The sequence below is a fragment of the Dreissena polymorpha genome, chromosome 3 (assembly GCF_020536995.1).
Source record: "Dreissena polymorpha isolate Duluth1 chromosome 3, UMN_Dpol_1.0, whole genome shotgun sequence".
NCBI lineage: Eukaryota > Metazoa > Mollusca > Bivalvia > Myida > Dreissenidae > Dreissena > Dreissena polymorpha.
The window spans coordinates 149,646,443-149,661,191 of record NC_068357.1 but is presented as its reverse complement, the minus strand read 5'-3'; the positions used below and the strand labels follow the sequence as shown (position 1 = coordinate 149,661,191).

The 14,749-nt window shown below is 36.3% G+C and overlaps 1 protein-coding gene across 5 annotated transcripts in view; it reads right to left on the bottom strand.

The window, feature by feature from the left end:
* LOC127871955 (dual specificity tyrosine-phosphorylation-regulated kinase 4-like) overlaps positions 1-14,749 on the bottom strand; it is a 106,291-nt gene that overhangs the window by 13,294 nt on the left and 78,248 nt on the right. For all 5 annotated transcript variants that reach the window (XM_052415245.1, XM_052415249.1, XM_052415247.1 and 2 more), the window contains 4 exons: positions 13,991-14,154; positions 8,538-8,674; positions 6,460-6,600; positions 1,197-1,335 (listed from right to left, as the gene is read on the bottom strand). In XM_052415245.1, the coding sequence (XP_052271205.1) occupies positions 1,197-1,335; positions 6,460-6,600; positions 8,538-8,674; positions 13,991-14,154 (581 nt within the window). The remainder of the gene's footprint in view (positions 1-1,196; positions 1,336-6,459; positions 6,601-8,537; positions 8,675-13,990; positions 14,155-14,749) is intronic.

Below are 14,749 nucleotides of genomic sequence, written 5' to 3'. Positions count from 1 at the left end.
TATAGGACCTTTGGACCAACCAAAAGTGACTCCATTATACCCCTTTGTTCATTGATTTATAAATGAACTTTTCTCTGGGAAAACTGGGTTAAATGCAAGTCCCTGATTAGCTTCTACTGTCCAATCAGGTCAACAGGCTAATCAGTGACAGCACATTCTGCTTTTTAATATATTTGTCATTTAAATATTTTTAAATATTCAACTTTAACACATGTATTATATTTAAATAATATTGTAGCAAAATTGTAGAGTAATTAAATAATATTGTAGAGATGAAAAATGTCATCTCTGATTAGCCCCTGCAAACTGCACAGGCTAATATGGGACAACACTTTACCCATATGCATTTAGCCTTGCTTTCAAAGCACAAGACTCATATAAAAATATTTATTAATTTTGTCACTTACTGGTTTTACTTTGACCACATGTTTTAAGCCCCTTTTTCATATACAACAATTGTTCACGTCACTTACAGGTTTTACTTCAACACATGTATTAAGCCCTGCTTTTCCATACACAACAATTTTCTCACATCATTAACAGGTTTTACTTTAACCACACATATTAAGCCCTGCTTTTCCATACACAACAATTTTCTCACATCATTAACAGGTTTTACTTTAACCACACATATTAAGCCCTGTTTTTCCATACACAACTATTTTCTCACATCATTTACAGGTTTGAATTTAACCACACATATTAAGCCCTGTTTTTCCAAACACATCTATTTTCTCACATCACTTACAGGTTTGACTTTAACCACACGTATTTAGCCCTGTTTTTCCCTACATAACTATTTTCCCAGGTCACTTACAGGTTTGACTTTGACACACGTATTAAGCCCTGTTTTTCCATACACAACTATTTCCTCGCATCACTTACAGGTTTGACTTTGACACGTATTAAGTCTGTTTTTCCATACACAACTATTTTCTCACATCATGTACAGGTTTGACTTCAACAACACGTATTAAGCGCTGTTTTTCTGTACACAACTATTTTCTCACATCACTTACAGGTTAGACTTTAACAACACATATTAAGCCCTGTTTTTCTATGTTCAACTTAAACACATGTATTAAGCCCTGTTTTTCCATACACAACTTTTTTCGCACATCACTTACAGGCTTGACTTTAACCACACATATTAAACCCTGTTTTCCCATATACAACTATTTTCTCACATCACTTACAGGCTTGAGATCACAGTGGATGATTTTCTCCCTCTGGAGCAGCTTGAGGCACTGTAGAAGTGAGAACGCAAACCTGCGGATGAGCGCGATGGAGAATCCCTGGAAGTTGTTCTTCTTTATCAACTCATATAGGTTCATCCTACAACAATTACAGCTAGAGATTATACTGGCATTGCATGGAATCATCTTTGATAAACTCATACAATTTCATTCTACAAAATTTAAGATAGAAAATGATAGGTTTGTTTTTAAAAACCTAGTCACAAATTCTAGAATATGCTTTATCTAACTCATACAGGTTCATCCTACAAAATTACAGATAGAGATAGACAATGTTTGTGTTAAATAACATGGTCACAAATCCTAAAATATTATTTAGTCTGTTTTTAACAGCTTGTGAAAAACTCATAAAGCTTCATCCTACACGATTACAGATAGAGTTTGTGTTAAATAACCTGGCCCCAAATTCTCCAATATTTTTAAGTTTGTTTTAGCAGATTTGCGGATGATCACCTGTGTTTCACAAATGCAAAAAATAGTGAGCAATTTTAATTGTTACACAAGTCAACTCATACAGGTTCAACCGGCAAGATTGCAGATGGAGGATACCAGGTTTGTGTTGAATAGCCTGGTCCTGAATTCTTGATTATATGTAAGACTGTTAACAGAATGTTAGCTTAGGATCACTTTTTCCAATGCAAAAAAGTGTTCCAAAATTAAATTGTTACAAAAAATAAACTTTATATGTTTCATATAAAATTATAAGTGTTATAAAAATCACTGACAACATTTTGCTTATAGCCTTAAATTTAAAACAAGAGCACTGCCTTGCGGGTGCACACCGCTCATCTATTTTTCTTTTTAAAGGTGTAGGGACCTATCTCAATTTCAATCACAAAGGAGGGAGGGGTGGAGTGGAGAAGGGTGTATAAAAATAAATGTTAAGTGTTTTTTAACCATATTTGAAAAAAACAATAGATGTGTTTGTCAGAAACACAATGCCCCCTATTGCGCTGCTTTTTTTTTTTTTTACTTTTGACCTTGAAGGATGACCTTGACCTTGAACTTCCACCACTCAAAATGTGCAGCTTTATGAGAACGCCGCTTTGAAATTATTTTTTTTTTTACCTTTGACCTTGAGGGATGACCTTGACCTTGGAGGATGACCTTGACCTTGAACTTTCACCACTCAAAATGTGCAGCTTCAATATAATGCCGCTTTGAATTGTTTTACATATATTTTTAACCTTTGACCTTGAAAGATGACCTTGAAGGATGACCTTGACCTTGAACTTCCACCCCTCAAAAAGTTATGGCCAATGTTAAAGTTTTCAGACGGACAGACGTCATATATTTGACATTTGACCTTGAAGGATGATTTTGACCTTCACCTTTCACCACTTTAAATGTTCAGCTCTATGAGATACACATGCATGCCAAATATCAAGTTGCTATCTTCAATATTGAAAAAGTTATGGCCAATGTTAAAGTTTTCAGACGGACAGACAACATAAATTTGACATTTGACCTTGAAGGATGACCTTGACCTTTCACAACTCAAAATGTGCAGCTCCGTGAGATACACGTGCATGCCAAATATCAAGTTGCTATCTTCAAAGTGAAAAAGTTATGGCCAATGTTAAAGTTTTTTTCGGACAGACAGACAGACTGACTGACATACTGACGGACAGTTCAACTGCTATATGCCATCCTACCGGGGGCATAAAAATTATTTTTTGGGGGTGGGGGTTTGGGGGGGTATAGTGTGAGGGTGTGGTGGTCATTAATTAGATGATCTTTAATTTAAAAAAATAATAATGGGGGGGATTGAGGGGGGATTTTTTTTTGGGGGGGGGGGGGGGGTTCGGGGGGAGATGGTTTGGGTGGAGTCTATTGAGGTATGTTAGGTAAGAGTTGTTTTGTCAAAGTATCAATTGAATCTAATCATAAATAAAGAAGTTATGGCAATTTTAGCAAAATTTAATAATTTGACCTTGAGAGTCAATGTCATTCAAAGGTCAAGGTAAAATTCAACTTGCCAGGTACAGTACCCTCATGATAGCATGCAAGTATTTGAAGTTTGAAAGCAATAGCCTTGATACTTTAGAAGTAAAGTGGATCTAAACACAAAATGTAACAATATATTCAAAGTTTCTGTCAAAAAAGGGCCATAATTCCATAAAAATGACAACCAGAGTTATGCAACTTGTCCTTTACTGTCCCCTTATGATAGTTTGTGAGTGTTCCAAGTATGAAAGTAATATCTATGATACTTTAAGGGTAAAGTGGACCAAAACACAAAACTTAACCAAATTTTCAAGTATAAAGGGCCCATAATTCTGTCAAAATGCCAGTCAGAGTTACATAACTTTGCCTGCACAGTCCCCTTACGATAGTTAGTAAGTGTTGCAAGAATGAAAGCAATAGCTTTGATACTTAAGGAAAAAAGTGGGCCAAAACACAAAACTTAACCAAATTTTCAATTTTCTAAGTACAAAAAGGGCACATAATTCTGTCAAAATGCCAGTCAGAGTTACATAACTTTGCCTGCACAGTACCCTTATGATAGTTAGTAAGTGTTGCAAGAATGAAAGCAATAGCTTTGATACTTAAGGAATAAAATGGACCTAAACACAAAACTTAACCAAAATTTTCAATTTTCTAAGTATAAAAAAGGCACATAGTTCTGTCAAAATGCAAGCCAGAGTTATCTAACTTTGCCTGCCCAGTCCCCTCATGATAGTTAGTAAGTGTACCAAGTTTGAATGCAATAGCATTGATACTTTATGAGAAAAGTGGACCTAAACGCAAAACTTAACCGGACGCCGACGCCGACACCGACGCTAAGGTGATGACAATAGCTCTTTTTTTTTTTCAAAAAATAGATGAGCTAAAAATGCCAGTTAGTCTATTATAAAACAGAGTTGTGAAAAAAAAAATTGATCGGACCAGAGTGAAATGTTCAAACATTAAGCTTACCTGAGTTAATTATTTCACATACATATCTTTGAAAATACTCTCTAAATCTATGACTTTTCACAATCAACATCAAGTATTAACAAGTGCTGAAGATCAATAAGCTATCGTCACAAATGTCATCTCTGTATGAAAGGAGAGATTTGTTGCTTAACTTTAACCAATATATATATATATATATATATATATATTAACTAATTGTTACAATTCCAACAATAAGGTCCTGGCAGTTTATCTTGTTACACTTAAAACAGTTTTTCATCCCATCTTCAAAGTCAGATTTAACAAAAAATGCATTTCACAATCAAAATTCACCCATTAACCTCACTAAATGTAATATGTACCCCATGAGTTTGAAGGTGATACCGTGATGGTTGCAGAAGTAGAAGAACCAAGGTTTACATCAGCTAACTGTTACAATTCCAAACAATAGGGTTTGGCAGTTTATCAAATGAGACTCAGAACAGTATTTTATCCTACAGCTAAATAATTTTATAGAACAAATACGACTCATAAAGAAAAGATAAGGTTTTCTTTATCGCTATTTTTAGATCCAGTTTATAGCAGTTATTTTTAGAACATGTACATAGGGACTACTTTTTTGGCCTTTCACCCCTGATTGCGTCATTTAGGTCATTGGGTACGCAGTCGTTTAACGAGTTTACGAGTGTGTATGTGTGTTTACAATGGATTACTATAATATTATGAATGTGAAAAACACAGTGTTTGGATATAAAACTGGAATGAAACTGGTGAGGCTGCATTTTCGATTTAGTTAAAATGTCGAATGTACTCGAATAACGTGATGTTTTGTTGAACAATTGATGGATTAAATTTTAAAAAAGTGTCAGTGAATTGTTCTTTAACTTTTCGAAGTAAATCGATGTCGAATTAAAATGGCAATTTCTTTGATGGTTTAGTCGTTCCTTTGTCAGTCGATCAAAGAATGTCTATCCACAAAGAATTGCCTGCTTACATCCAGTGCTTTAAAATGGAAAAGATGGATGGTGATGAAGAAATTTGTCTAGAATTTTAACTCGTCATGGAAGCAAATTAAACATTACGAAAATAAACATGGACGTGGTTATTATACAACTTTTAGTGAGTAGAACAATAATTTTATGTAAGTAAGTATAAAGTGTGTAAAAAGAAGAGTTGTTTAAAGACTAAAATTAACAATATCGGCGGGAATAAATGCTGAATCAAGCTTCACGTAGCCACGGTATGTGTCTACACATTTTGTAAATTTCAAAATGGCGGGAGCCATGTTTGTTTTTTGTTTTTTTCAGTGGTGAAACAAGAATTGTAGTTTGAACACAACCGTCTGTGTTCTATTTGAGTGTGTTACATTTGGAACGCTGGTTAATTTTGAATCGAGGCGTATAGCAATATTTTGTCTCGTTACTTTTCTTTTGCATGGAATTCTTAAGGACTATTTCGATTTCCGTAAACAGGAAAGATCACAATAAATATTACTATGCAATGTTAGATTCAGTTAATTTAATGTGTTTTTGCTTTTATTTTAGGAATAAATTAAATAAAACAATATTGTAGGATAAATAGAATACTATGTTAGTGTGATTGTGTACTTAAATTTATCCCACTCGTGTCAGAAAGGCTTACAAGGCTCGGCAAGCCTCGCCATGTAAACCTTTCTTCACTCGTGGGATAAATTTAAGTACAAAATCACACTAACCTAGTATTCTATTTATCATACCATCATCAAAGCAAGGTTGAACAAGAGATGTGTTTGTCAGAAACATAATGCCCCCTATTGCGCCGCTTTGAAGCCATAAATTTGACCTTTGACCTTGAATGATGACCTTGACCTTTAGCCACTCAAAATGTGCAGCTCCATGAGAAACACATGCATGCCAAATATCAAGTTGGTATCTTCAATATTCAAAAAGTAATGACCAAACTTTAACGAAGGTTAAAGATTTAGGAACGAAAAAAACAATGATATTGACCTTTGACCTTGAAGGATGACCTTGACCTTTATTTTTCACCTCTCAAAATGTGCAGCTCCATGAGATACACATGCATGCCAAATATGAAGTTGCTATCTTCAATATTGCAAAAGTTATAAAAGTTTAACCAAGGTTAAAGTTTTGTGACACACACATACAATGACTGACTGACTGACACAATGACAGACAGACAGACAGACAGACAGACAGACAGACAGACAGACAAAAACAATATACCCCCGATCTTTCGATACGGGGGCATAAAAACAATTACATTTCATAATCAATATTCACTGATTAACCAGATTACTACGTACCCCATGAGTTCGAAGGTGATACAGAGGTGGTTGCGGAAGTAGAAGTATTCTCCCATGTGGATGATGTTGAACTGGTTGTCCTTGTCCTTCCTGCGCAACGCGTCCAGAATCTTCACCTCCACCAGCGCCTGGTGGTGGAACCTGAATAGGGGAGGCAAGCGTGTATGAAGGCAAGGGAGGTAAGCATTTATGCAAACAGCAGAGGTAAGCATGTATGAGAACAGGGGAGACAAATATGACAGCTGCCAGAATATAGACCTCTACCAGTGCACGGTGGTGAAACCTTGACAGGGGAGGAAACTGTGTCAGACCAAGGGAATCAAATATGTGGCAAAAACAAGGAAGGTTAGAATGTGTGAAACAAGTGCATGGCATATCATTATGATAAACAGGGGTATAAATATAATTGTGTGCTTACTTCATTTCTTCAAGACAAATGGTGAAACCTTGATAAGGGAAGTAAATTTGTAAGCAGAAAGATAAATGTATCCACAGGGACATTGACAACTGTATGAGCAAGGAAGAAAATAGATCTTTCTTTAACTATCTTAGCGCCTGGGGGTTGAAACTAGAAAGAAACAGATGGCTATACTTTGAAAGATAAAATACTAAGTACAAATCAAATTGTACATTAAAATTTTATATGTTAAAAACATATCTTGTGTGTTTTACAATGGATTAAATCCATTTAACAAAAATGTTTACATAAATATATTTTACACAGCAATAATATTAAACAAAATACTTGCTTTTAAAATTATATATCCAGCATCAATATTTTATTTCTATACTAGGCTTATCACAATGTGGTGAACACATCAATTGCTTCAATATCTGGTACAATAGATCCTGCGAATCATCAATTGACCAACAAGTATATACTTATGTAGTGCTACAAAGTTTGCCATATATGTTGATGAATTGTCATTGTAATTAAAACTTGTCTTTTATCATATATAGACTTTATATAGACATTTTAATATATAAAGCCTATATAGCTAAATAAAATCTTCACTTGTGTAAGCTGTCATTACTTTTCTTGAAAACACAACTTTAAACAAGTGATGTGTTTGTGAAACACTATGTCCCCATATATTTGACCGTTGACCTTGTATGATGACCTAGACCTTGACCTTTCACCACTCACAATGTGCAGCTCCATGAGATATACATGCATGCTAAATATCAAGTTACTATCTTCAATACTGCAAAAGTGTACATTAAATTAGCGATTTTGACCCATATATTTGACCTTTGACCTTGAAGGATGACCTTGACCTTGACCTTTCACCACTCAAAATCTGCAGCTCTATGAGATACACATGCATGCCAAATATGAAGTTGCTATCTTTAATATTGCAAAAGATATTGCAAATGTTAAAAAACACACAAACCAACCAACCAACCAACAAACCAACCAACAGACAGGGCAAAAACAATATGTCTCCCACTATAGTGGTGGGGGACATAAAAATGACCATATCATTTAGTTGTACAGTGCCTGTGCAGGAATCAGCGCAGATAAAACTCTATGCCAACAAAAAACCTCTGTGATGACTCTAAAAAAGTGTCAGATTTATAAGTCTTAACAAATTTTGTGTTGTAAGGTCTCAACAACATTAGAATCAAACAACCCCTAACACAAGTTCATTTGAAATTCAGGTGAAGTCAGGTATTAGATTCAAACAATTGTGCTCTGTACATACTTGTGTCGGTTACACTGAGGGCGCATGGTTTTAGGGTATATCAGAACCCTAAAATATGGCATGTAAAGCACAGTAAAAGATTCATGCCACATCTGCTTACTAAGTGCTTTTAACTTTTTGGTATAAACACCTAAACAGTCTATTGTACACTCAATAGGAAAAAAACATACAAATATATGTTGTTTAATAGTAGTTTGTTTGAATGGGTACTTATAACCAATATAAGAAGTAAATGTTGTACACATTTTGTCTAGTTTTTGAATTATCAAATTCATCTTGTATGGCTGCAGTTGATACTTAAAAAACAGATAGGGGAGGAAACTGTTGCAAGGATTTTGTCAATTTGTTAAAAACATCAGCAGAGTTACCCACCTTTTCTTATTTCTGATAAGTTTGATGGCTACCATTTGGTCAGTCTTATAATCGTATGCCTTCACCACCTGCCCAAAGGATCCCTTGCCAAGCACCTCGAAAATCTCATAGCGGTAGACTAGATGATCGTTCAGCACCTGCAGGTGTCGTGAAAAAACAGCGTGCTGTGAGAACTGCAAAACCCATTGCCAGTGCCAGGCACACTGTTTTGAAGGCTCAATTCAAAACTAGCATAAATGATCTGTCAACTAAACTGTTCACAAACTATAACAAGTGCTGTTTGTAAAACATGCATGCCCCCCATATGGGCTGTCCGTTGTAGTGGCAGCCATTGTGTGAATACGATTTTTGTCACTGTGACCTTGACCTTTGACCTAGTGACCTGAAAATCAATAGGGGTCATCTGCGGGTCACGATCAATGTACCTATGAAGTGTCATGATCCTAGGCAAAAGCGTTCTTGAGTTATCATCCGAAAATCATTTTACTATTTCGGGTCACCGTGACCTTGACCTTTGACCTTGTGACCTCAAAATCAATACGGGTAATCTGCAAGTCATGATCAATCTACCTATGAAGTTTCATGATCCTAGGCGTATGCGTTCTTGAGTTATCATCCGAAAACCATTTTACTATTTCGGGTCACCGTGACCTTGACCTTTGACCTAAAAATCAATAGGGGTCATCTGCGAGTCATGATCAATCTACCCATGAAGTTTCATGATCCTAGGCGTATGCGTTCTTGAGTTATCATCCGGAAACCATTTTACTATTTCGGGTCACCGTGACCTTGACCTTTGACCTAGTGACCTCAAAATCAATAGGGGTCATCTGCAAGTCATGAGCAATCTACCCATGAAGTTTCATGATCCTAGGCATATGCGTTCTTGAGTTATCATTCAAAAACCATTTTACTATTTCTGGTCACCATGACCTTGACCTTTGACCTAGTGACCTCAAAATCAATAGGGGTCATCTGCGAGTCATGATCAATATACCTATTTAGTTTCATGATCCTAGGCCCAAGCGTTTTTGAGTTATCGTCTGACAACCACCTGGTGGACGGACCGACCGACAGACCGACCGACATGAGCAAAGCAATATACCCCCTCTTCTTCGAAGGGGGGCATAATAATAAAATTGCTGAAAATTCGGAGCAATTATATGAAGTCTTGCACTGAATTTGCATAAAAAGTTTTCCCAAATTATTCTCTGCAGTACTCGTATTCTACTCAGGAAGGACACTTTTGGCCTAAACTGGTATTTGTTAAGAAGAGACTTCCTTCTAAGAAAAAAACCTATAAAAGCAGGATAAGTTGTCCCTGAAAAGCCATTATGGACTGCCTAGGACAACAGTTTTAGCATGCATTAAACCTTGTTTTCCCAGACAAAGGCTCACAGAGAGGAATTCTTTAAGTGCATAAACAAAGCTCTCTATACAAAAATAACCTATTGCAATTCACTGAAATTATACCTTGCATGTGACAGAATGCATTGCATCTTTGTTCTACAAATCCACTCTATGAGCTACAAATCCACTTTATGAGCTACAAATCCACTCTTTGTGCTACAAATATACCTTTTGTGCTATTGATCTTTATTGAGCGCAATTGCTTGGTGCATCATTAAAACAATCGGATTGCAATGCACTTTATGTTCCAGTTCTCACTGGACCCTATTGCTCACTGTGCAATTTACTACTAACAAGACTGTTTGTTGTATAGCAAACAGTGCAATGTACAACCTACTGGACTGTTTGTTGAAGAGCACACTGTGCAATGTACTACCCATGAGACTGTTAGCTGTAGAGCATACTGTGCAAGCACTACCTTTGGGACTGATTGTTTCCGAGCACACTGTGCAATGTACTATCTATGGGACTGTTTGTTGTAGAGTACACTATGCAACTACCTATGGGACTGTTTGTTGTAGAGCACACTGTGCAATGTACTTCCTACGGACTGTTTATGGTAAAGCACATGCAATGTACTACCTACGGGACTGTTTGTTATAGATCACACTGTGCAATGTACTTCCTACGGACTGTTTATGGTAAAGCACATGCAATTTACTACCTACAAGACTGTTTGTTGTAGAGCACACTGTGCAATGTTCTACCTACGGGACTGTTTGTTGAAGAGCACACTGTGCAATATACTACCTAAGGGACTGTTTACGGTATAGCACATGCAATGTACTACCTACAAGACTGTTTGTTGTAGAGCACACTGTGCGATGTACTACCTATGGGACTGTTTGTTGCAGAGAACACTGTGCAATATACTACCAACGGGACTGTTTGTTGTAGAGCAGACTGCACAATGTACTACCTAAGGGACTGTTTGTTGTAGAGCACACCGTGCACTGTACTACCTATGGGACTGTTTGTTGTAGAGCACACCATGCCATGTACTACCTACAGGACTGTTTGTTGTAGAGCACACTGTACAATGCACAACCTACGTGACTGTTTGTTGTAGAGCACACTGTACAATGCATAACCTTTGGGACTGTTTTTGTAGATCACACTATTCAATGTACTATCTACAGGACTGTTTGTTGTAGAGCGTACTGTACAGTGCATAACCTTTGGGACGCTTTGTTGTAGATCACACTATTCAATGTACTTCCTACAGGACTGTTTGTTGTAAAGCACACTGTGCGATATACTACCTACGGGACTGTTTGTTGAAGAGCACTTTAACCACTGTGACCCTGGATTGTTTGTGGTCAAATGTTTTGACAGCCTCGCTGTGAACCCCGTGTCCTAACACTTCACACAGCTCATACCTGTACGCCAGGTGATCTTTGGCAATCTGGGTGTGAAACATGCACAATCATGTTGACAATTCAAAACACAATAAACGAGCCTTGCTATTGAAAAAAAAGCCGCTGAATGCATGTGCCAAAAGTGTCATCCCTGAGTAGCTTGCGCAGTCTGCACAGGCTACTCAGGGGCTGCACGTTCTGCTCTTATGCTATCTTCATTTAAAGCAAATCTGTACTTAGCGAAAATCAAGTTTAGACTAAAAGTGTCCTCAATGATAAGCATGTGCAGACTGCCGCTTGCAGGAACCTTTAGGGAGCAGGGTGGAACCATTAAGAGGCAGGGTGCTGTTCCCTGCTATTCAGGACTAACTGGAGCACTGATTTTATTTATATAGCCTTAAAAAGTAGCCAACTTGATATGTGTAAAATAATGATTCCATTTCACAACAGGGATATAATGTCTGGTCCCATGGTAAAGTGAAAAGGGGAATAGTTATGGTAAATCTAAGAATGTTTATTACTTTCCATTTAGGACTCGAATTCCTTACATTCACTGGAATTATTACAAGCATAAAACATGTCAAATTTATCTTTCTCTTAAAAGTTTAACCCTTACAGTGCTGGAACTGAATTTTAAAGGCCTTTGCAAACAGTTTGGATCCAGATGAGACGCCGCAGAACGTCTCATCTAGATCCAAACTGTTTGCTATTCTGATAGTATTCTTTGAAAAAAATCGAAGAAAATGCTAATTTTAGAAATTCAGCAGACGACATTTTAGCAGATGACAAATTACCCAGCATGCAAAGGGTTAAAGTTATGTATATGATTATCATGCTTATATCTTGCTTGGATGTTTTAGTTGCTCATAATGTGTTTTTATGTCAGGACAAAATAACGATTCATATGGTATCAAAATCCTCTTTTGAGGAAACCATATACCTTTTAATGAAACTTATGGTACATTTGTGGTTTGGATATTTAAGTATGTAATCCATTTCATTTCCATGTGCATGGATTAAAAAGGTTCAACAACTGAATTAGTAGAATTGTCAATGCATAAATCAGCTTTAACACCAATATTGATTTCACCATGTGCCATAGCATGCCCGACAGAGATTAAACCACACTAAAGATTAGTATAGGATTACCAGAAGGCGCATTAAGCAAACAAAAAGGTTCAAATGCTGGCACACCATAAACTTTTTTGTGCTATCATTAAGTTATTCAACACCCCTCTAGAATTAGGTTGGATTGTTTAAATATTATAAAAGCTGTTTTTGCTTGTTTGCTTAGTGTTTTTAGTATAAATATAAACACACAGAAAAAAATTCATTTGTTTGTGAAGGCTGAATTTATGATGATAATGATAGTTTTGATTATCATTATATATGTTTTGATGAAAATGATGTACAGAATGATGATGTTGTTGTTGTTATTGATGATGATGATGATGTTGGTGGTGGTGGTGGTGGAGGTGGTGGTTGTGGTAGTGGTGATGATGATGTTGTTGTTGTTGATGATGATGATGATGATGATGATGGTGGTGGTGGTGGTGGTGGTGGTGGTGGTTGTGGTGGTGGTGGTGATGATGATGATGATGATGATGATGATATGATGATATGATGATGATGATGATGATGATGGATGATGATGATGACAATGATGACTATGACAATGATGATGACTATGACAATGATGATGATGATAATTATGATAATGACGATGAAGAAAAGGATGAAAAAACTAAATGTTTTCTATCACAAATTGCATTAACTTCATGATAAATTTTAATAAAAAGGCTTCCCCGGCACACATCATAAACAATGACTTATACTTCAGTTATTATCAATTACAAATTCAACTTTACCATTTTATGCTATTTATATCCTGTCATGCAAGATTGCATGTCGATAACCGACTTGCACACAATGCAAGAATGTAGAGGGTTAATAATGCAATAAGCTGCTTATCCAGTTTGAAATCTGTTTCAGTTGGAACAAACAATACCAGAAGACCTTGAAGTCTTGTTTAAAATAATTTAAAACAATTACAGCCTATGGAGTTGAAACCTGTGGGTCTCTATTGAATGTTAACTAGTGGTTAAACTACAATTTGCCTTCAACTAACAGTATCTATGTGATAGGAATAAACCATAGTTTTGTTTGTGTATTGTTTTGATTACACGTGTTAAACTGTTAAAGGTATTATTTCTTTAAAAATAGTAGTAAACCTAACCGTGTAGGCTTTTCCTTTATATTATCGACATTGGTAACAATAACAAAATAAACAAGGCTTACATTATTATAAATCTTGGGGTATTGTTTATAAGCATTTATTAAGTATAAATATTTTATTATCTTAGTGGTCTACAAATGAATATCAATAGAAGACACTTGCTAGAGGAGATTCATGTTTAGATTTCCTTTAAATGAAAATTTCCATAAATCAGGAAGTGTTGTCCCTGATAAGCCTGTGTGGATGGCACAGGCAAATCTGAACATCTTGTGCACATGCATTAAACCCCATTTTCATAAAGTGCGGCTCATTTTCTAAATGGGCCAGCGTTGTTTGTACAGTAGGAAAAGGCTGTTGGTCACTAAACAATAACGCTGTTCATGACTAAGCATTGGAATAAGAACCCATAACAGAAACAATTACATCAGCTCTGGAAAATCCCATCTCACCTTTATGTATGATCCATTTTCATCATCGTACCCATTGTTCTGAGCACTTCCTGGTTCCCCCTCTATTTTCTTGGCCTCCAAACCCAGGAACCAGATCTCCGGGTAATCCAGAATCTCTGTCTGCTCAAATGTTGTTAACTTTCCTCTATAGAGCTTTAATGCCTCTGAAATCATCAACTTCACATTAAGATCTACATAGCAAAACATAACACTATTGTTAAACTGTATAAATCGTATTAAATATATGGTTTTCAAAAAAAATTATATTCTGATCAAGATTAAAATATTGCACAATAAAGTGCATTTATGAACATCCTCTAATTGCCATTACAGGTAAGTGAATACCAGTTATCTGAAAAAATTCAAAATTAGAAAAAAAAATGTTGGACAAATGTTCAAGATTGGTCAAAGGCCAAGACTGATTTTGTGCCTACCAGTATTAGTAACTCAGCCCATAATAAACGCTGTCTCACTTAGCCTGAGGCTTTCAATGCAATCAATGCAAAAGAAAGTTGTAAAAAGTTGTATCAATCTGCTGTCTGGTAAAACTGGGCTTCATGCATGTGCGTATAGTGTTGTTCCAGAGTAATTTTGGACAACACATTCCGCTTTTATGGACTTTTATTGCCTCTAGGAGGTCTCTTCTAAATTAAAAGTGTCGTCCAGGATAAGCCTGTGCGGACTGCAGATTGGACAGCACTTTACACACATGCATTAAGCCTGTGCGGACTGCAGATTGGACAGCACTTTACACACATG